This window comes from Scyliorhinus canicula, chromosome 1, assembly GCF_902713615.1.
Source record: "Scyliorhinus canicula chromosome 1, sScyCan1.1, whole genome shotgun sequence".
Classification (NCBI taxonomy): Eukaryota; Metazoa; Chordata; class Chondrichthyes; order Carcharhiniformes; family Scyliorhinidae; genus Scyliorhinus; species Scyliorhinus canicula.
The window spans coordinates 82674745-82697464 of NC_052146.1; the positions used below are offsets into that span (position 1 = coordinate 82674745).

The 22720-nt window shown below is 45.6% G+C and overlaps 1 protein-coding gene across 1 annotated transcript in view; it reads right to left on the reverse strand.

The window, feature by feature from the left end:
• Positions 1-314: 314 nt before the first annotated feature.
• pik3ip1 (phosphoinositide-3-kinase interacting protein 1) overlaps positions 315-22720 on the reverse strand; it is a 30237-nt gene continuing 7831 nt past the window's right edge. Inside the window, exons 2-4 of the mRNA XM_038794264.1 lie at positions 12039-12236; positions 7220-7298; positions 315-987 (exon numbers count right to left, since the gene is read on the reverse strand). Of these exons, the coding sequence (XP_038650192.1) occupies positions 780-987; positions 7220-7298; positions 12039-12236 (485 nt within the window). The 3' untranslated portion in view covers positions 315-779. The remainder of the gene's footprint in view (positions 988-7219; positions 7299-12038; positions 12237-22720) is intronic.

Genomic DNA, 22720 nt, shown 5'->3' on the forward strand with positions numbered 1-22720 from the left:
GGAGTTTGCACATTCTCCCCGTGTCTGCGTGGGTTTCGCCCCCACAACCCAAAAATGTGCAAGGTAGGTGGATTGGCCACGCTAAATTGCCCCTTAATTGGAAAAAATAATTGGCTAATCTAAATTTATTTAAAAAAAAGTTTGAGATCAATAAACTTTGGAACTCTTAAGGAATATGGAAATTGGATGGAAATATGTTGATATAGATCTTCAGCCATTCCTCACTGAACAGCAGAGTGGGCTTGGTCTACTCCATGCTCCTACATCGGATGTAGTACTCATTTCTTCACTGAAACAATTCAGACCTTCAACACTTACTCAAAAATATTTTATTCAATAGTAGGTTAAACATGGTTGACTAGTGTTTAAAAGACTGCGAAGCAGGCTGTTTACATGTTCAAATACCAGCCTCAAATAAATTGGTGCATGTTTGAAATGAATATTACAGAAAGGACCATTGCGCATGCTTGCAACACAAAGTCTGCTGCTCTTAAAAACAAACAACCATCACCTGAAATACCATCATATTGTAACAATAGCCGAATTCATGCACTGATGGCCAACATCAAGATGTGGCCGGGTCCTTCCCTACACTGCAGGTGAAGCAGACACTGTGCCATCCCTGCCAGTTCTCGAGCGAGTTCACTGTTCAGAGAGATTTTAATAATGGCACTGGTCTGAGTTTGGCTTCAAATCCAAACTCCATTTACAGTCCACTTGCTCAACCAAAGCATGAAGCCCAGATCCCGTGATCCCTCGCGGTTGGGTTGCATCCAAACTCAAGCTCCAGGAGTGCCATCTGTGCCAACGAGCGGACTTGTCCTCTCGCTGATTTCATCGGTTTCTACTTGAGGGTTCTCCACTACCACAGTTATTTCATCAACTAGTTCACAGCTGGGGTTGGAGAAGGCTGACAATGGCAACATTATACGATGCATTGCTCGTTCACTGGCTCGCTGCTCCTGCTCTTTCTTTAAGTCTCGTCCCCTGGAATAAAATTATATCAAAGCCCTTTAATTCCACAAACTATATAAACATTTACATAGCATAGTTAACATAGTAAAATGGCCCAAATTGCTCACAGGAAGATTATCAAACAAAACTTGAAATTTACTCGCATAATTGGATACTAGGACATATAAACAAAAGCCTCAATAGCAAGATAGGTCGTAGGCAGCATCTTAAAACGAGAAGAGATAATTGCAGAGGTTCAGGGAGCCAAGAAGACTATAGGTTGGAGAACATAGTGAGGGGCCTTGGAAAGACTTAAATACAAAGTTAGGAATCTTAAAAATGAGGCTTGCTGGACATGGACGAATGCGATATGGTGCATGTTAGGATATAGTCAGGACAGTTCTGAGTGAGCTCCACATAGAACATAGAACATAGAACACTACAGCGCAGTACGGGCCCTTCGGCCCTCGATGTTGCGCCGACCTGTGAAACCATCTGAAGCCTATCTGACCTACACTATTCCATTTTCATCCATCTGTCTATCCAGTGACCACTTAAATGCCCTTAAAGTTGGCGAGTCTACTACTATTGCAGGCAGGGCGTTCCACACCCCTACTACTCTCTGAGTAAAGAAACTGCCTCTGACATCTGTCCTATATCTATCACCCCTCAATTTAAAGCTATGTCCCCTCGTGTTGGTCATCACCATCCGAGGAAAAAGACTCTCACTGTCCACCCTATCTAACCCTCTGAGTATCTTATATGTCTCTATTAAGTCACCTCTCAGCCTTCTCCTCTCTAACGAAAACAACCTCAATTCCCTGAGCCTTTCCTCGTAAGACCTTCCCTCCATACCAGGCAACATCCTAGTAAATCTCCTCTGAACCCTTTCCAAAGCATCCACATCCTTCCTATAATGTGGTGACCAGAACTGCACGCAGTACTCCAGGTGTGGCCGCACCAGAGTTATGTACAGCTGCAGCATGACCTTGTGGTTCCGAAACTCAATCCCCCTGCTTATAAAGGCTAGCACACCATATGCCTTCTTAACAGCCCTATTAACCTGTGTGGCAACTTTCAGGGATTTATGTACCTGGATGCCGAGATCTCTCTGTTCATCTACACTACCAAGAATCTTGCCATTAGCCCAGTACTCTGCATTCCTGTTACTCCTTCCAAAGTGAACCACCTCACACTTTTCCGCATTAAACTCCATCTGCCACCTCTCAGCCCAGCTCTGCAGCTTATCTATGTCCCTCTGTATCCTATAACATCCTTCAGCACTATCCACAACTCCACCGACCTTCGTGTCATCTGCAAATTTACTAACCCATCCTTCTACACCCTCTTCCAGGTCATTTATAAAAATGACAAACAGCAGTGGCCCCAAAACAGATCCTTGCGGTACACCACTAGTAACTGAACTCCAGGATGAACATTTGCCATCAACCACCACCCTCTGTCTTCTTTCAGCTAGCCAATTACTGATCCAAACCGCTAAATCACCTTCAATTCCATACTTCCTTATTTTCTGCAATAGCCTACCGTGGGGAACCTTATCAAACGCCTTACTGAAATCCATATACACCACATCAACAGCTTTAGCCTGATCCACCTGTTTGGTCACCTTCTCAAAAAACTCAATAAGGTTTGTGAGACATGACCTACCCTTCACAAAACCGTGTTGAGTATCGCTAATCAACTTGTTCTTTTCAAGATGATTATAAACCCTATCTCTTATAACCTTTTCCAACATTTTACCCACAACCGAAGTAAGGCTCACAGGTCTATAATTACCAGGGTTGTCTCTACTCCCCTTCTTGAACAAGGGGACAACATTTGCTATCCTCCAGTCTTCCGGCACTATTCCTGTCGACAAAGACGACATAAAGATCAAGGACAAAGGCTCTGCAATCTCCTCCCTGGCTTCCCAGAGAATCCTAGGATAAATCCCATCTGGCCCAGGGGACTTATCTATTTTGACATTTTCTAAAATTGCTAACACCTCCTCCTTTTGAACCTGAATTCCATCTAGCCTGGTCGACTGAACCCGAGTGTTCTCCTCGACAACATTGTCTTTCTCCAGTGTAAACACTGACGAAAAATATCCATTTAATGCTTCCCCTATCTCCTCTGATTCCACACACAACTTTCCACTACTATCCTTGATTGGCCCTAATCTTACTCTAGTCATTCTTTTGTTCCTGATATATCTATAGAAAGCCTTAGGGTTTTCCTTGATCCTATCCGCCAACGACTTTTCGTGTCCTCTCCTCGCTCTTCTTAACTCTCCCTTTAGGTCCTTCCTGGCTAACTTGTAACTCTCAAGTGCCCTAACTGAGCCTTCATGTCTCATCCTAACATAAGCCTTCTTCTTTCTCTTGGCAAGTGCTTCAACTTCCTTAGTAAACCACGGTTCCCTTGCTCGACAACTTCCTCCCTGCCTGACAGGTACATACTTATCAAGGACACGCAGTAGCTGTTCCTTGAAAAAGCTCCACATTTCGATTGTACCCATCCCCTGCAGTTTCCTTCCCCATCCTATACATCCTAAATCTTGCCGAATAGCATCATAATTGCAATAGCATCATAATTACATGGAGACTACAAGGTGGGAAGCTGCCAGGGAAAGCAGTGGAATAGTCAAATCAGGGATAATAAAGATATGGATAACGGTTTCAGCAAAAGAAGAGCCGCGACAAGTCAGAGATAGGCAAGACTATACAGCTGGGAGCAGGCTATGTTGGTGATGAAATGTCCATAGGGTTCGTAAGGTCAACCAGAATGCCAAGGTTTTCGACAGCCTGAGTCAGCCTCAGGGGAGAGGAAAGGAGTCAGCAGCTAGGGACCAAAAACAATTTCTTCAGTCACCCCAACATTTAGTTGGGAGATTCTGCGCATCCAGTACTGGATGTATATCCTTGGACTGCCTTCCAGATATTTAAGAATGGCATTGCACCTCTTCACAGATTAAAGCGCTGACATTTGATCTGCACTTTGGAAGAGAATGTCATTCAAGTATGAGGCAAGGACAAAGAAGGTGATGTATGCTTAATTATGCTGGACAAAGCCAAAGTACTTAAGGACTATTTTTATTCCATGTGTACTGAAGAAGAGGAATCTGACAACATTTTGGTAGGAATGGCAATAGAGGATGATGTGAAAATTGAGAGGTAGGAAAGGCTGGCTATGCTTGAATTGGATAATTTACCCAATCCGGATGGCTTGCATTCCAGGTTGCTAAAGAAAGTGGGGGTGGATAAACTGGAAAGGCTTATTATAATCTTTTATTTTTCTCTTGATAATCAGGAATGTAGAGGATTGGAAAACGGCAAATGTGTCACCCTTATTCAAGGATGGGTGCAAGGACAATCCTAGTAAATATAAAAGCAAATTACTGAGGATGCTGAATCTGAAAGAAACTGTCCGTGTGGAGTTTTGCACATTCTCCCCGTGTTTGCGTGGGTTTCGCCCCCACAACCCAAAGATGTGCAAGGTAGGTGGATTGAACACGCTAAATTGCCCCTTAATTGGAAAAAATTAATTGGGTACTCTAAATTTTTAAAAAAACTAATCCAATTGAATTTTTTGATGAAGTAACAGAGAAGGTTGATGAATGGAATGTGGTTGGTGTTGTCTATATTGATTTTAAGAAAGCATTTGTTAAAGTACCACATAAAGGGCTGATTAGAAAATTGAGGCTTGTGGAATGGGAGGGTCAGTGTCGCCTTAGATAAAAAAATTGCCTTAATGACAGAAAACGGCTGATGGTAATTGGTTGCTTTTTTCAGATTGGAGAAACTGGTTTTCCCCAAGGCTGGTGGGTGAATGCGCTGATTTTGGGGTTTTTCTGGGCGGGTAAAGCCCCGTGGGTGAAAAAGGTGCTGCTGGAGCGGGGGGGGGGGGGGGGGGGGTTTAGCTCTTCCAAATTTAATGAACTACTACTGGGCGGCAAATATAGCCACGGTTAGGAAGTGGGTAGTAGGGGAAGGGTCGGTCGGGGAGCGGATGGAGGCAGCCTCTTGTAAAGACTCGAGGGCTTTGTTGACAGCGCCTTTACCGTTCTCGCCGACCAGGTACTCCACAAGCCCGGTATTGGTGGTGGCAGCACCTGAGGCTGGATGGGGGCTCAGTTTGGGCATCAATCTATGGGAATCATCGTTTTAAATTCGGGGGTGGCAATGGCCAAAGATTGAACAGTTTGGGGATCTATTCATTGAGGGCAGCGCCTTTGCAGGTGAGGGATTTTGTCTGGAAGCAGGTACTGTCCTTTCCTCAACTGCTGCCCCAGGGGCTGCAGGACAAGGTGGTGTCAAGAACAGGGATAGGGGAGGGTAAAGTGTCAAAAATTTACAAGGAATTGATGGATTGGGAGGGAGCCCCAATTGTGGAAGTGAAGCACAAGAGGGAGGAAGAGTTGGGTCGGGAGTTGGAGGCTGGCCTGTGGGAGGAAGCTCTATTCAGTTTACGGTGGACCACAGGGCGCACATGACAGTGGCCAGGATGAGCAAGTTTTTTGAAGAGGTGTAAGATAGGTGTGGACGGCATGCGGGTGGACCCGCGAATCATGTCCACATGTTTTGGAATGTCCGAAGCTTGGGGGATTCTGGGAGGGGCTTGCCGACGATATGTCGGAGGTTTTGAAGGTGAAGGTGGTCCCGAGTCCAGAAGTGGCGATCTTTGGAGTGTCAGAAGACCCTTGAGTCCAGGGGGCAAGAGAGGCCGATGGCTTGCCCTTTGCCTCCCTGGTAGCCCGGAAACAGATATTATTATTATGGGGTGTTAGGTATTTAGTTGATTTGGTTATTTGCAGCCCTGTTGGCTTGTTTTGTTTTGTGGTTGTGTTTGATGTGTAAATATATAATAGCCTCAATAAAGTATTTTTCAAAAAAAAGATTTTTAACAAATAAATTTAGAGTATCCAATTATTTTTTTCCCCAATTAAGGAGCAATATAGCATGGCCAATCCACCTACCCTGCACATCTTTGGGTTGTGGGAGTGACATCCACACAGACACGGGGAGAATGTGATTGAAAGTTCTGTTAACAGGAGCAGATGGGAAAGTCACAGCCCAGGACCCAGTTCAGAGAAGCTTTGCTATCTCCTCAATTTATGACTTGTGGCCATCTTTTTCCATACCTCACTGGATGCAGGTGAGGTGTTGTAGGTTTGAAGATCTGCTAACATTGTACCTTTGATTAGAAAGGGATTGAGGGATAGACTAAATAATTACTGGTCAATCAGTCTGACCTCAGTAATGGGCAAATTATTGGAATCAATTTTGAAGGACTGGATAAACTGTCACTTAGAAAGGCACAGATTAATCAAGGACAGCCAGCATGGATTTGTTAACGGTCTAATTTTCTTGAATTCTTTGAGGATGTAACAAGGAGGATTGATGAATTCAGTTGATGTGGTCTACATGGGACTTAGCAAGGTTTTTGACAAGGTCCCATGATTCAGGTCAATTAAAAAAAAACTGGGATCCGGTGCATGTAGCAAACTGGGCAAAAAAATGGCTCCGTGGCAGAAACAAAGGGTAATTGTTGATGTACGTTTTTCTGACTAGAGGGCTGCTCCCCAGTGGGATTCCACAGGACTCAGTACTAGGTCCCACGCTTTTTGTGGTACATATTCATGATTTGGACATAAATGTGTGTGTGTGTTGGGGGGGGGGGGGGGGGGGAGGATTGTAGCTATTTGGAAAGATTGTAAAGGCTGGGGTTGTTATCTTTGGAACAGAGGAGGCTGGGGGAGATTTGATTGAGATATACAAAGTTTTGAGGATGGGAATGGCCTATTTACCTCAGTAGTGAGATCAGATGTGGAGCATAAATTTAAAGTGATTGGTTGAAGGGTTAGAAGAGAGACGAGGAAAAATATTTTCACCCAGAGGTTGGTGGAGGCAGAACATCTCAACTCATTTGAAAGGGGTCTGAATGTGCAGCTCAAGTGTCGTAACCTGCAGGGCTCCGGACCAAATGCTGGGAAGTGGGATTAGACTGGATGGGTCTTTTTTCAGCTGGCACAGACACAATAGGCCAAGTGACCTTTTTCTGTGCTGTAAACTTTCAATTAATCTACCAATAGAAGCTAATAAAAAGAGTCAGGGCGGGCACAGTGCGGAATTTTCAGCAAATGATTGATGCAGAGTCAAATTAACTGCCATTCCTAGGACAGCATGTGCAACCTTCTATTCCATTATATCCCATATAATCCATCTTAAAGTATCTCCATGGAATCCTGCGTCTGGCACATCCTTACCGTTTGTAGATGTAGCCCAAGGTGATGCCAGCACCCAACACTATTATAATGGTCATCATTCCAATCGCCAAAGTCTGACCTAGAAATAAAAGTAGACCAATGATATACCATGGAAAGAGGGGAGGTACAGAAACCTCAATCAAATCCGCTGTAATGTCCTATCTTCCCTAAGTGTAGAATTTAACCCAATCTCAGAGGCTGTGTTTCCCTTGATGAGTTGACCAGCTATAGGAAAACTGCACAGTCTGGGTATTGGTAAGTAATGGGTGTCATCATAGTTCAAATCAGGGCGCGATTCTCCCAAAGGGAGACAAAGTGCCGACGCCGGAGTGAAAACCGGAGTGTTTCACTCCGGCGTCGGAGGCCGCTCCTCGCCGCTTATTCTCCCACCCCCAGGGGGCTAGGAGCAGCGGCGCGTCAATCTCGGGTGCTGGGCCTTGACGCCCGCGTCAAAGCGGCGCCGCCTGAATGACGCGGCCGGCGACGCCTAAATGATGTCACCCACGCATGCGCAGGTTGGCCAGCGCCAACCCACGCATGCGCGGTTGCCGTCTTCCCCTCCACTGCCCCGCAAGACATGGAGGATTGATCTTGCGGGGCGGCGGAGGGAAAAGAGTGCGACTTTCACAGATGCCAGCCCGACGATCGGTGGGCACTGATCGTGGGCCAGACCTCTCCTGAGCACCCCCGGTGCTCGATTCTACCTCCGCCCCCCTCAGGCCCCACACGCAGCGGTCGCGCGTGTTCACGCCGACAGCGACCAGGTGTGGTTGGCGCCAGCGTGAACCGGTCGTATTAGGCAGACTGCTCGGCCCATCTGGGCTGGAGAATCACCTCTCGACCGGAGCGGCGATTCTCCGAGCGGCCTGACGCAAAACGCGACACCGTTTTGTGGGGGGGGGGGAGAAAGAGAATCGCGTGCGGGTGCCAGGGCGGCGTGGCGTGAATCGCCCGGCATTCCTGCGATTCTCCCACCTGGCGTGGGGGTCGCAGAATCGCGTCCGTAGTCTTTCAATTTAGCTGCTGACTTCTGTTCTGAATGAAGCTACGGTTGAATAAGGACAGCTTGGTTACAAATGGAGAATGCACTGGATTAAAGATATCACTCAATCAATCCCATACATTGATTCGCACAATAAAGGAACTATTATGCTACTTGGTATATTTTATAAGCCACCAAATAGTGGGACAGAGATGGAGTAGTGGATTTGCAACAAAATCACATTGTTTAAGTTTCAGTGGGGGAGCATTTTAGAAACAGTGACCATAACTCAATACAATCCAAGGTAGTTATGGAAAGGGACAAAGATCGACCGGAAAGTAAAGTTCTTAATTGGGGGAGGGCCAAATTTAATAAAATAAGACAGGAAGGCTGAGGGGGGACCTGTCTGAGGTGTGTAAAATTATGAGGGGAATAGATAAGGTGGACAGGAAGGTACTTTTCCCCTAGTGGAAGGGTCAATAACCAGGGGCATAGATTTAAGGTAATGGGCAGGAGGCTTAGAGGGATGTGAGATAAAACGTTTTCACCCAGAGGGTGACTGGAATTTGGAACTCTCTGCCTGACAGAGTGGTACAGGCAGGAACCATCACAACTTTTAAGAAGTATTTAGATGAGCACTTGAAATGCCACTGTATACAAGGCTACGGGTCATTTAGGGGCCGGTTTAGGTCAGTTGGCTGGACAGCTGATTTGTGATGCTAACCACTGTGCTACGGTGCCGCCCCTCCATGTTGAACACCACTTGGAGGCAGCACTGAGGGTGGCAAGGGTGCAGAATGTACTCTGGGTGAGGGATTTCAATGTCTCCATCACCACCACCACATACCAAGCTGGCAGGGTCCTAAAGGACATAGCTGCTAGACTGGGATTGCAGCAGATAGATGGTGAGGGAACCAACAGGAGGGGGAAAAAAATTGACCTCATCCTTACCAACCTGCCTGCCGAAGAAGCATCTATTCAAGACAGTATTGTTAAGAGTGACCACTGTATGGTCCATGTGGAGACAAAGCCCTGTATTCACATTGAGGATACCCTCCACAGTGTTGTTTGGTACTACCACCATGCTAAATGGGACAGACTTTGACCAGATCTAGCAACTCAAGACTGGTTATGCATGTGATTTTGTGGTCCATCAGCAGCAGATTTGCAATCAACTACAATCTGTATCCTTATGGCCTGGCATACCCCCCACTCTACCATTACCACCAAGCCAGGGGATCAACCCTGGTTTAATGAAGTGTAGGAGGGCATGCCAGGAGCAACACCAGGCATACCTAAAAATGAGATTTCAACCTGGTGAAGCTACAAAACAGGACTACTTGTTGTGTACCAAACAAAATAACCAAACAGAATAGACAGATCTAAGCAATCTGAGGTACGCTCTGCAGCCCTGCCACATCCAGTCATGAATGGTGGTGGATAATTAAACAACTCACTGAAGGAGGAGGCTCCACAAATCCTCAATGATGGAGAAGCACGGCACAGCTGTGCAAAAGATAAGCTGAAGCATTTGCAACAATCTTCAGCCAAAAGTTCCAAGTGGATGATTCACCATGCCCTCCTCCAGAGGTCCCCAGCATCACTGATATCAATCTTCAACCAATCTAATTCACTCTACGTGATATCAAGAAATGGCTCAAGGCACTGGATACTGTAAAGACTATGGGCCCTGACAAAATTCTGGCAATAGTCCTGAAGACTTGTGCTCCAGAACTTGCTGCGCCCCTAGCCAAGTTGTTCCAGTATACCCACAACACTGGCATCTATCCAACAATGTGGAAGACTGTCCTGTTCAAAAAAGGCAGGACAAATCCAAACGGCCAATTAACCCCTCCATCAGTCTACTTTCAATCATCAGCAAAACGATGGAAGGTGTCGCTGACAAGTGCTACCAAGCAGCACTTACACAGTAATATTCTGCACACCAGTACTCACTTTGGGTTCCGCCAGAGCAAACTGGCTCCAGACTTCATTATCATCTTGGTCCAAACACGAACAATAAAGAGGTGAATTGCAGAGGTGAGAGTGACATAAAGATAGCATTTGACCAAGTGTGGCAATAAGAAGTCACAGCAAAATTGAAGTAAATGGCAATCAGGAAGAAAATTGTCCACTGGATGGAATTATACCTAACACAAAGAAGATGCTTCTGGTTCTTGGACGATAATCATCTCAGTTCCAGGACATCACAGCAGGAGCTCCTAAGGATAGTGACCTAGGCCCAACCATCTTCAGCTGCTTCATCAGGTCAGAAGTTGTAATGTTCACTGATAGTTGCACAATGTTTAGAATTACTCCTCAGACACTGAAGCAGTCCCTGCTTGTATGTAGAAAGATCTGGACAACATTCAGGCTTCAGTGGATAAGTGATGGCAACTAACAGCCATACCCACACAATGATCCATTTTCAAGAACAGTGAATCTGATATTCAACAGCATGACCATTGCTCAGTGGATTGACATCATGGCCAGAAGCTACTTGCAGCCTGGCACCGAAACCAGTGCCCCAACACTGTACATTGACTACATGCTGATGCGACACACTTACTGCATCTGACTCTGTGCTTTCTCAGAGTACCACAGTCCTACGCACACTATGAGGTTAGATACATTAGGCTGGTCTGATGGTCAATGCAGCAAATAAAATTGAATCCAGAGATATCTGAGGAAATAAATTTAGGGAGAACGAGCAGGGGAATACAAAATAAATAGTATAATAGGGTGTTGTGAATGCCCACGGATCCCAGAAGGTAGCAAGAAAACTAGAAAGGTGGTTAAGAAGGCATACGCCCTATACGTTTTTTTTTCATTTGTTCATGGGATGTGGGTGTTGCAGACTGTGCCGGCAATTATTACCGATCCCTAATTGCCCTTGATGGGGAAGTTAAGAGTCAACCACATTTCTGTGGGTCCGGAGTCACATGTAGGCCAGACCAGGCAAGGATGGCAGATTTCCTTCCCTAAAGGACATTAGTAAACCAGATGGGTTTTTCCGACAATCAACAATGGTTTCATGGTCATCGTTAATTCCAGATTTTTATTGAATTTAAATTTCACCATCTGCAGTGCTGGGATTTGAACCTAGGTCCCCAGAGCATTACTCTGGGTCTCTGGTTTATTAGTCCAGTGACAGTACCACTAAGCCACTGTCTCCCCGACCAAGGCATAAAGTATATGAGCTGTCAGATTAAGGAAGAACTGTATACTAGTTAGACCGCAACTACAGTACTACATACAGTTATAATCACCACTGTACACGATTATGTGATTGAATGACAGGGAACAGAAGATATTTACAAAGGATGTTGCCAGGAATACAGAATTTTAATTGTGAGGAAAAGTTAGATAAGTTAGGATTTGCTTCTTTGGAACAAATAAGATGTAAAAAGTTAAGGTTTATAAAGTTATGAGGGGCCTAGATAGAATGGGTGGGGGGACCTATTTCCCTTATCAGAAATGTCAATAACCAGGGAATATAGATTTAAACAGATTGAAATTAATTGGCAGGAAGATTAGAAGGCAGTGGAAGAAACCACCCAGAGGGTGGTAGCTGGTCTATGTAAGAAATACAGGAAAGACACAATGAGCTGAATGACCTCCTATGCAGTAATTTTCTATTACTCTATGACTGTGGCTTGACATTGTACAGTGATACAGTCTACACTGACTGCCCTCTGATACTGTGCACATTGAATGTTCTCTGATGCTTGAGCCCCGACACTGTGCACTGATTGCTCCCCGACACTGCAGATTAGTTGTGCATACGCTCTACAGTATTATCTTAATCCCTCTTATCTCTGACGGCAGGAATTATACCTAGAATTCCAAGATCCTTCTTCTGTTTACCAGTCTGACTCTCAGGTTGCCGAATTCCAGTGACTGGTTCCTTCAGAGTATGGTCACTCTTGGACGACACTGATATACTTTGATCATCAATCTGACCTGCACTCAATTCAACATTCACTGATTCCAGTTCTGCTGTTGCGGGATTAAGATCTTCATTCAGAGAAGCACCTAATGAAAAGACAAGAGAGGAAAGTAAATGATCAAGGAGGTGGGAGTAAATCACCATCTATACATTGGAAAACCCAGATAAACATCATCACCAGATAGCAAACATCACTTGGGGCAATGACCATGAAACGATTTCTGACTGGAACCAGCACTTTTCCTTCTTGTTATGGACAGGTTCATTTGATCTGTAGCACAGTTGCAGCACTTGTTAGGGTTTGTACCATGAGTGTTGTTGACAGGACTGATGGGTTAAGAATGCACCATAGGCTATCTTGTCCCAGCATTATGGTTAAGAATGCACCATGGGAATGTCACTTTAAGAAATGTTTGCCTGCTCAAGTGGCTGCAGTGATGTCAGAGTGTGGGTGGAGCTGAGCTCTGGCTCTACTTTTTAGTTTCACTTTGAGGAAAAGCTTGTATGTCCGTGATTTTTAGTTTTGTTTTAGTTCTGGAGCTGCAGCCAGCCAAAGAAGGTGTAATTTTGATCTCTCTGCCATCTAAAGACTATCTCCAGATCATTTGATGAATTCAGAGTGATAACTGTTCTCAGTAGAGAATTTAAACCTGATGTGCTTCTGTAAAAAGGGTTTTTGTCTTATGGATGTTAAAAGGAAAGTAAGGATTACTTAGTGTTGTATTCTTTGGGGGTTGTATTTGAATTGATGGTTGCGAAGATGTTCACCGTATGTTTTAAAAAGGTTAACTGAGTACATAGAATAAACATTGTTTAGCTTTAAAAAATACTTTTAGATTTCTGCTATACCACACCTGTAGAGTGGGCCGTGTGCTCCCCATACCACAATCTAGTAAAAGTTGTGGGTCAGGTGAACTGCATGATACACTTTGGGGCTCTCTAAACCTTGACCCATAACAATAGGCTCTCTTGTCCCAGGATCATGGTTTAGCAGAGATCATTAGGTGGAATCCACGGTGAGGGAGAGAAGGAGAACATGGGAACATTGGAATAGGAGTTCAGGCTCTGAAGCCTGCTCCACTGTTAATTTCAATCATGGGGATCTGTATCAAAGCTCTATTCACCTACCTTGATTCTGTAGCCCTTACAAAAACCATCCATCTCAGTATTGACATTTTCAACTGACCCCCCATCCCCCCCCCCCAATCTTTGGGGGGAGTGGAAAGAGTTCTACATGTTCAGGATTATAATCTTTATTATTGTCACACGTAGGCTTACATTAACATTGCAATGAAGTTACTGTGAAAAGTCCCTAGTCGCCACAGTCATTCAAAGAATTCAGAATGTCCAATTCACCTAACAAGCACGACTTTCGGGACTTGTGGGAGGAAACTGGAGCACCCGGAAGAAACCCACGCAGACACGGGGAGAACGTGCAGACTCCGCACAGGCAGTTACCCAACCAGGAATCGATCCTGGGACCCTGGCGCTTTGAAGCAACTGTGCTGACCGCTGTGCTACCATGCTGCCCCTTTGTGTAAACAAGCGCTTCTTGACATCCCCCTGAACAGTGTAGCTCTAATTTCAACATTATGCCGCCCTGCACAGGCACTCTCACGTAAAAGGCAATAATTTCTATCCATCTACTCTATGAAATCTTTAATCATTTGAAACATCTTAATTAGGTCGCTCAGTAATCTTTTAAATTCAAGTTGTATGGGTCCTTCCTGTTTATTTCCACTTTCTATTAATTTTGCTATTCCATTTTTGATCCATGGATGATTTATGGACATGTGTCCTGAAGACAGCCTGTATCTTTAATTCAAGCAGAAGAAAGCATTGTCCTCTGCTTTTAATTCGAGCAGAAGCCAGTTCTGGTTTGGACTGGAGTTGTGGACTGACCGGCACCAATGACAGAGATTGGCTGAGTCTCGGTTTGATTTATTTGACTGATCCAAAAGGCTGTGTTCTGCCTGGTAACAAGTGGTGATTGGATCTGTTCCCACTGAAATGACTCAGAGACCTAAGAAGCTTTCAGTTTTGTTTTGGCAGCTTTGGTTATCCTCCAGAAAGACTAAGTCTGGATGAATCTGGTTACAGGAGACTCACTATAGGAAAGGTTTAGAATCTGACAACTCTCTCCCTGCGGAAAAGACGGAGGTGAACCGACCAACCCCTTCTCTAGAAAAGGCAGAGGCCTAGAAGCAAAGTTTGATGCGAAGAAATGAGCCTCTCCAGGAGAAGCTGTGAGTTATCCACTGCTATATGGCAAGGAAGATCATTACAGGCTGTAAACAAGAGACTTTAATCCACCAGCATACTGTGTAAAAAGCAGGCTATGAACCAACATTTGAAGCAAAGACTCTCATCTTTTGACCTTCATCCTTATTATTTCTACCTCTTTTTACCCCTCGGTGTTTGTCTGTCTGTGTGGATAAAGAGTGGGCGGTTAAAGGTGTGTCAGGTATTAGCTTGTCATTAAGCAGCTGTATTTACTGCGTATTTCATATTTGTTCTTGTTGTAAATAAACAGTAATTGTGTTTAAACTTACAAACCTGGTGACTGTAATTATTAGACAGCCAAGGGCCAAAGACTTCGGACGTAAAAACAACTTATTGATTAATTCACTTGCGTTGGGACTCTGGGACCAGTGGGGTTGGAATTGACCTTGCACTTGTCCAGGGTATCGTAATATAAATTGGGGGCTCTGGTCCAGGATCTCTCAAATGGTAGGCTGTGAAATCTGGGTTACAGTATAAATTAAAAAGAGACATCAGTTTGTGGTGATATAACAGGATGACTTTGGAAGCTGCTAAGCATTTTCTTTTTTTTTTTAATTTAGAGGACCCAATTCATTTTTTCCAATTAAGGGGCAATTTAGCGTGGCCAATCCACCCTACGCTGCACATCTTTGGGTTGTGGGGGGGAAACCCACGCAAACACGGGGAGAATGTGCAAACTCCACACGGACAGTGACTCAGAGCCGGGATCGAACCTGGGACCTCGGCGCCGTGAGGCAGCAGGGCTAACCCACTGCACCACCGTGCTGCCCTTCTAAGCATTTTTTTTAAGGTGGGAAGACTTATCTCTAGTTCATTTGAAAGAGCTTTGAAAAGACAAGCTTGTCAAATTGGTAAGTGAATTCAAAATAGAGGTACCAGTCAGAGCTAAGGTGGAGATAATTGAAGCGATTGCTCAACATTTAAATTTGAAAGGAATGCAAGAAACACAGCCTGGATCATGACAACAATCAGTAAAATTGGTTAAATTCCAGTTACAAATGAAACAATTGGAAATGCAGCAAAAGGAAAGGAAGCCGAGGCAAAAAGTACAAAGGAATTGGAGCTGAGGCATAAAGAACACAAATGGAGATGCAGAAAAGAGAAATGGAGATGAAGCAAAAAGAACTGAAGATGGAAATAAGGTTGGAGAGAGAGAGAGAGAGAGAGAGAGAGAGAGGAAACAGAAAAAGAAAGAGCCTTCCAGCTTAAGGCACTGGAAATGAGCAGATATCTGCCAGAAAGTAGAAAGGTGCCTTATTCCTAGAATGGAACCCAGTGGCAATATGTCTAAATTTATACAGGCCCTCCCAAACTTTGGCGAGAAGGAAGTAGAAACTTTTTTTTTTAGGACTTTTGAGAAAATGGCAACGCAAATAATAATAATAATCTTTATTGTCACAAGTAGGCTTACATTAACACTGCAATGAAGTTACTGTGAAAAGCCCCTAGCTGCCACACTCCGGCGCCTGTTCAGGTACACAGAGGGAGAATTCAGAATTCTCAGCCGGTATGGGAATTGAACCCGCGCTGCTGGCCTTGTTCTGCATCACAAACCAGCTGTCTAGCCCACTGAGTTAAACCAGCTCCAAATGGGGTGGCCGAGAGAAAAGTGGACATTACCCATGCAGAGTAAATTGACAGCGCAGGTTTATGTTTTTCTGTCAGAGCCGGAGTTTAAGAATTATGGGATGGTAAAAAGACTATTCTGTTTGCATATGAATTGGTTTTCGAAGCATATAGGCAAAAGTTTTGGAACTTAAGGAGACAGCTGGGACAGACTTGCGCAGAATTCGAAAGGCTGAAGCAGAACAATTTTAATAGGTGGGTACGGGCATTGGTGGCTGAAACTGCCTATGAGGCTCTGAGAGGCTATTCTCTGAGAGAAATTTAAGAATTGCCTATCTTCTAGAATAAGAACCCATGTTGAAGATTATGGCTGATGACTGTGAACAAGTCCATAAATTTAAACCTTTGCTCCATCACCCCCATAATTTTGAAAAGGATAGGAAATGGGGGAGTGAAAGGAAGGTAGGGAGCCAAGGTAAGGAACGGATAGCTGAGAATGTTCAGAGATCTTCCTCCTCAGACCAGAACGGAAGGTACTGAGGGTGGAAGTGAGTCTTGGAAGCCTAGATGTTCCCATTGTAATAAAGTAGGACATGTTCTTTCAGCATGTTGGAAGTTGCAAGGACAGCCCATGGGACTTGTGGGTGTTCATAAGGAGGATTCCAAATAGGGAGCAAGAGTGGAGAATACTACAGGGCAGATTGTAGCTTTAACTGGACTGAGGAGACTGGAGGTAAACACTGCTGTGGGAGCAGGGGTGAGGAATGAGATAGAGGACAGATATACAGGGTTTTTGTCCAAGGGGAAGATCACCCAATTTTCCTCAACTGATTTAGCCAAACCCATAAGTATTATAAGGGACAGAGATGCTACTCAAATTCTCGTATTGGAGAAGGGATTACTTTTTTCCTTCAGAGAGCTCAATGAAAGCTGAGGTATTAGTGAATGGGATAGGTGGAGGTTGTATCTCAGTTTCACGTCGAAGCTACCACCAAGAAAGCACAACAGCGCCTATATGTCCTCAGAAAACTAAGGAAACTAAAAGTCCACACTGACTCTTACCAACTTTTACAGGTGCACCTTGTAAAGCATCCTATCTGGCTGCATCACAGCCTGGTATGGCAACTGCTCAGCCCAAGACCGCAAGAAACTTCAGAGTCGTGAACACCACCCAGTCCATCACACAAACCCACCCCCCATCCATTGACTCTATCTACACCTCCCGCTGCCTTGGGAAAACGGGCAGCATAATCAAAGACATCCCCAACCCAGCTTACTCACTCTTCCAACTTCTTCCATCGGGCAGGAGATACAAAAGTCTGAGAACACGCACGAAGAGACTCAAAAACAGCTTCTTCCCCACTGTTATCAGACTCCTAAAGGGCACTCTTATGGACTGACCTGATTAATACTACTTCACCCGATGCCCGTGTCTAGGTATTTATATTGTGTACCTTGTGTTGTCCTATTATGTATTTTCTTTTCATGTACTAAATGATCTGAGCTGCGCACACAAAAATACTTTTCACTGTACCTCAGTACACGTGACAATAAACAAATCCAATCCAATTCAATGTATAAAATACAATTTGAGTGCGATTTAGTGTCAGCTCCAGTAGTTGTTGGGAGTGGTTAAGGAATACCCAGTGGAAAGACCATCATAGAATATACAGTGCAGAAGGAGGCCATTCGGTCCTTGGAAAGAGCACCCTACCTAAGCCCACACCTCCACCCTATCCCTGTAACTCTGTAACCCCACCTAACCTTTCGACTTGGGAATGATTTGGCATGGGTGAAGAATCATCTCTTCACCTCAGATTGCAGAGAGCCCCAAGGCAGTTAGCACATGATATGCTAATGGTAGGGTTTATGGGAGTTAGGAAAACACATTGGGCAGTAAATGACTCAAAGATGGAAATGTTGACAGACGTTAATCACATATCAAATAACAGTGGTAGAGAACCAGATTCTGAGAATTCTAAAACTGAAGAGAGTCAGATTACTGGAGGTTCTGAATGTTGTCTCAAAGGGAAAAATGTTCCCCTACTCCTCCAAAAAAAGTAAACAAATTCAAAATTTGAGAGATACTGGGGCAGACCCGTCATTGGCGTGGTTTTCCAGATAGTTTGATGAAGGAAAAGATATTAATAGAAGTTATTCATGGAGTTTATCAACACATTCCTTTGTGTAAAGTCAATTTATAAAGTGATTTTGATGGTGGCACAGTGGTTAGCACTGCTGCCTCACAGCACCAAAGACCCTGGGTCAATTCTGGCCTTGGGTGACTGCCTATGTGGAGTTTGCACGTTCTCCCCGTGTCTGCATGGGTTCCTCCGTGTGCTCCGGCTTCCTCTCGGTTCAAAGAGGTGTGGGTCAGGTGGATTGGCTATGCTAAATTGCCCCTTAATATCCAAGGAGTTGCAGGTTAGGTTTGGTTATGGGGATGGGGCGTGGGCCTAGGTAGGGTGCTCTTTCAGAGGGTTGGTGCAGAAGGGGATCAGGGGTTATAGGGAGAAGGCAGGATAATGGGGATGAGAAAATATCAGCCATGATTGAATGGCGGAGCAGACGCAATGGGCCAAGTGGCCTAATTCTGCTCCTATGTCTTATGGTCTTATGATGGGCTGAATGGCCACCTCCTTCTGCACTGTAGGGATTCTACGGTTCTAAATGGAATTATTACGATGACAATTGTTCCCCATTCATCTATTGAAATGATTGACTTTATTCTGGGTGATGATTTGGCTAGCAGAGACAGTAACATGGCCACGGCTGTATTGCAGCAAACATTTGACCATGCTCATCTTACCAAACTCCAATATTGGCGAAAACGAGTGACGGCAAGAAAAACTCTAGTATGGAGAATCAACTTTCACGCATGAAAGACAAGTCTGCTAATAACAAACGAGAATTGATGAGAACGATGGAGCATCAGTCTGATTAATGTAAGAAATTGCTATATGTGTTATGTTATCTGTATCTGGTGCAGTAATGATTTTGAAAGCCTGGATTAGGGTCTGTATGTCTCTGCTGCAGTAATATTCTCTGGTTTAAAAGACAGACTGTGGCTGTAGAACGTGCAATTAAGGTATTGTGAAAGTGAGATTATCATTACTTCAAACCACGCTTATGTTTTTGAGTCTGTTATGATTTCTAGGGAGTAGAGTAAAAGTAAAGACACCATAGTCCCAGGTGACCATAAGCAGCTTTCCCCTTTGAGGGGGAGAGCTGACTGGTGGTGATTTAACCTGAGGATCACCACATCTCAGGAAAGGGGCAAGGTTGAGAAGACGGGCCTTCATGAATAACCTCTGCCGATACAGGAATTGAAACCGTGCTATTGGTCTCACTGTGCATCACAAACTGGCTGGCCAGCTGAGCTAAACCAATCCCCTATTTCTGGGGAATAGAGATATTGGCCGGGATTCTCCGCTATCCGGGGGGGGGGGGGGGGGGGGGGGACCGGCGCCAAGGAGTGGTGTAAACCACTCTGGCGTCGGGCCGCCCTGAAGGTGTGGAGGATGGGGCTAGGCCGGCACAGGTGGGGTTGGCGCTGCGACAGCCGGCGGCGGGGTTGGCGCCACGTCAACCTGCGTCGAAGGGCCTCCACCGGCCGGCGCATGCACAGGAGCGCCAGCGTGTTCTGGCATGATCCCAGCGCACGCGCAGGGGGGTTCTTCCCCGCGCCGGCCATGGCGGACCGTTACAGCGGCACAGCCCCCCCCCCCCCCCCCCCCCCCCCGAGGACTCTGCAGGCCGCCCGTAGAGCCAGGTCCTGCCGGTAAGGACCTGGTTTGATTTACGCCGGCGGGACTGGCTGAAAACTGGCTGCCACTCGGCCCATCGCAGAGCGGAGGACTGTCGGGGGGGGGGGGGGGTCACTGCCAATGGCCCCAACAGGTGCGACGTGATTCCCGCCCCCGCTGAAAAACCGGTGCGGGAGAATCCAGCAGCCGGCGGCGGGGTGGGATTCACGCCGCCCTCCCCGGCCTGGCGGGGGGTCGGAGAATCCCGACCATTATGTTTGAACATAAGTAATTAGGTCATGGGATTTGAGTGGGATAAAGATGACAAAGTAATGGGAGGGAGTCAGGGCTATAGCAGGAAAATGGAAGTTAAGACAGTCAGATCAGCCATGATATTACTGAATGATGGAACACACTCAATGGGCTAAATGGCCTACTCCAATTTTTAGTACCAAAGAATTTCATGGAAAGTGTTAATTTCACCAATAATATTGAGCCTATCAATCAGATGTAAACCTGCCTTTTCAATTCATAAGAATCAGTTCACAAAGACTTTCATATTTGATGACAGTAAATCAAGTCACAATTCCAGGCTTGAATAACTAGAAATGCTGTATTTCAAGCAGTACTGTGGCAACAAAGATACTAATTTGACTGCAAACATTTTTCAAGTCTTTTCTATATACAGTTTGGTTCTCCTTATCTAGAAAGGGATATTAGAAACAACTAGAATCCCTACAGTGCAGGAGGCGGACATTCGGCACCGATCCTTCGAAAGAGTACCTTATCCAGGCCCACACCATCCCTGCAACCCCACCTAACCTGCCCATCTTTGGACACGAAGGGCAATTTATCATGGTCAACCCACCTAACCTGCATATATTTGGACTGTGGGAGGAAACTGGAGCACCCGGAGGAAACCCACACAGTCACCTGGATCCCTGGCGCTGTGAGGCAGCAGTGTTAACCACTGTGCCACCATGTCACCCGGATAAGAAACCTCCTTCTTCTGTGATCACTCGTTAACGAGTATGACCGTCCACCTAAGAAACTGTGTTACTGGTCATGGGTTCTGTGGATTGCGTGGCTCAGGAACCCGATCCGAGAGCCTCATCTTTGACTGCACATGTGGCAGGTGTGTCCAGGAGTTGGGGTCGGTCCTAGGACTCTAGATCGCTGGTATTCCTTTCTAAGGCTCCGTTTCAGGGCCTCCTTTTGCCGTCATGTGTCCTCGAAGAATTGTGTTCCTTCAATCAGGAGATTCTTCCAAGTAGTCTTCTGAGCAAGGATTTCCCACGCATTGATGTCGATATTGCATTTCTTGAGGTAAACTTTCAAAGTGTCTTTGAAGAGCTTCCTTTGTCGACCTCTTGTTGGGAAGCCTTCCTTGAGCTGGCATAGAAGATTTGCTTTGGCAGTCAGGTCTCTGACACCCTAAGCACATGGCCAGCCCAGTGGAGTTGGTTTTGGATGATCATGGCCTCAATGCTGGTGTTCTTGGCTTCTTCACGGACACTGATGTTAGTGCGTCTGTCCTCCTAGCTGGTGCGGAGAAACCATCTCAAACAGCATCGATGGTACCTGTCCAGGGCCTTGAAGTGGCCTGTACATTATCTAAATTTCTGAGCCATATAGAAGAGTTGGGATGATGACCGCCTTGTATGCGAGGATCTTGGTGTCAGCACGGATGTCACAGTCGTTAAAGACTCTCGCCCTTTAGGTGCCCGAAGGAGGCGCTTGCAGATTGGATACGATGTCGGATCTCCGTATCAATGTCAGCCTAAGAGGAAAGATGGCTCCCAGGTATGGGAAATGTTGCACGTTTGGGAGAGTTCCTCTGTTGATCTTGGTGGAGGGGGAGACTGGATCTTGCCCTGGGGCAAGATGGTAAAGGATTTGCATCATCGGGAGGTTGCGGCCGAGACTAACTCTTCAGTATGCTTCCACGAAGGTGTCAAGCATGGCTTGGGAATTCTCTTCTGAGAGTGGAGGTGGCGATGTCATCTGCATACTGATGTTCCATGAGCATTGTTGGTGTTGTTTGCTTCTTGGTTTTGAACCGGTCTTCTATTCATCCTGTAGACGATGTCCACTCCATTGAGAAGCTTGATCTTGACAAGGTGAAGCATGGTGACGATGAAGATGGAGAAAAGGGTGGGGCAATGACACATCCCTGTTTGACTGCAGTCTTGACCTCGAAAGTTTCTGTCTTATTTCCTTCGGGGACGACTGTCGCTGACATCTTGTGGTGGAGTTGTCGAAGGATGGTGTTAAATTTCTCTGGACAGCCGGCCTTTGGCAGGAACTTCACAGCTTGAAATGGTGCCTGTCTTCAACTCTTTCCAGTTTTCCTCCACTCCGTTAGAATGGACACTTGAAGATTTTGGTGAAGAAACTGTTGGAAATTCACTGGCATGCAAGGCATTTGAAGCTGCTCAACATTGATTGTTTCCTAAGGTGTTTCTTCATCTTCTGGTGGAGTTTGATGAACATAGAGGAGTGGACGAGCTGAAAATGAAATGAAAATTGCTATTGTCACAAGTAGGTTTCAAATGAAGTTACTGTGAAAAGCCCCTAGTCGCCACATTCCGGCACCTGTTCGGGGAGGCTGGTACGGGAATTGAACCGCGCTGCTGGCCTGCCTTGGTCTGCTTTAAAAGCCAGCGATTTAGCCCTGTGCTAAACCAGCCCCTGGTGGTGTGTACAGCAGTCATCTGCACCGGTCATTGCTTTGGCGATGAGTGCATCCGTTTGGTCTCGGAATCAGACGATGATAAAGTCGATCATGCTTTGATCCAGGAAGTCTCGAGCTGTCTTTTTGGCAGCGCAGTGTGTTTGTAATGACAAGCTGGTGTTCCGTAGATTTGGTGAGCAAGAGAACTCCACTGGAGTTGCAATTTCCAACTCCTTCCTTTCCAGGTGAGGAGTCTTTTCAAACCCTGGCATTAAAGTCCCCAAGGAGGATGATATTTTCT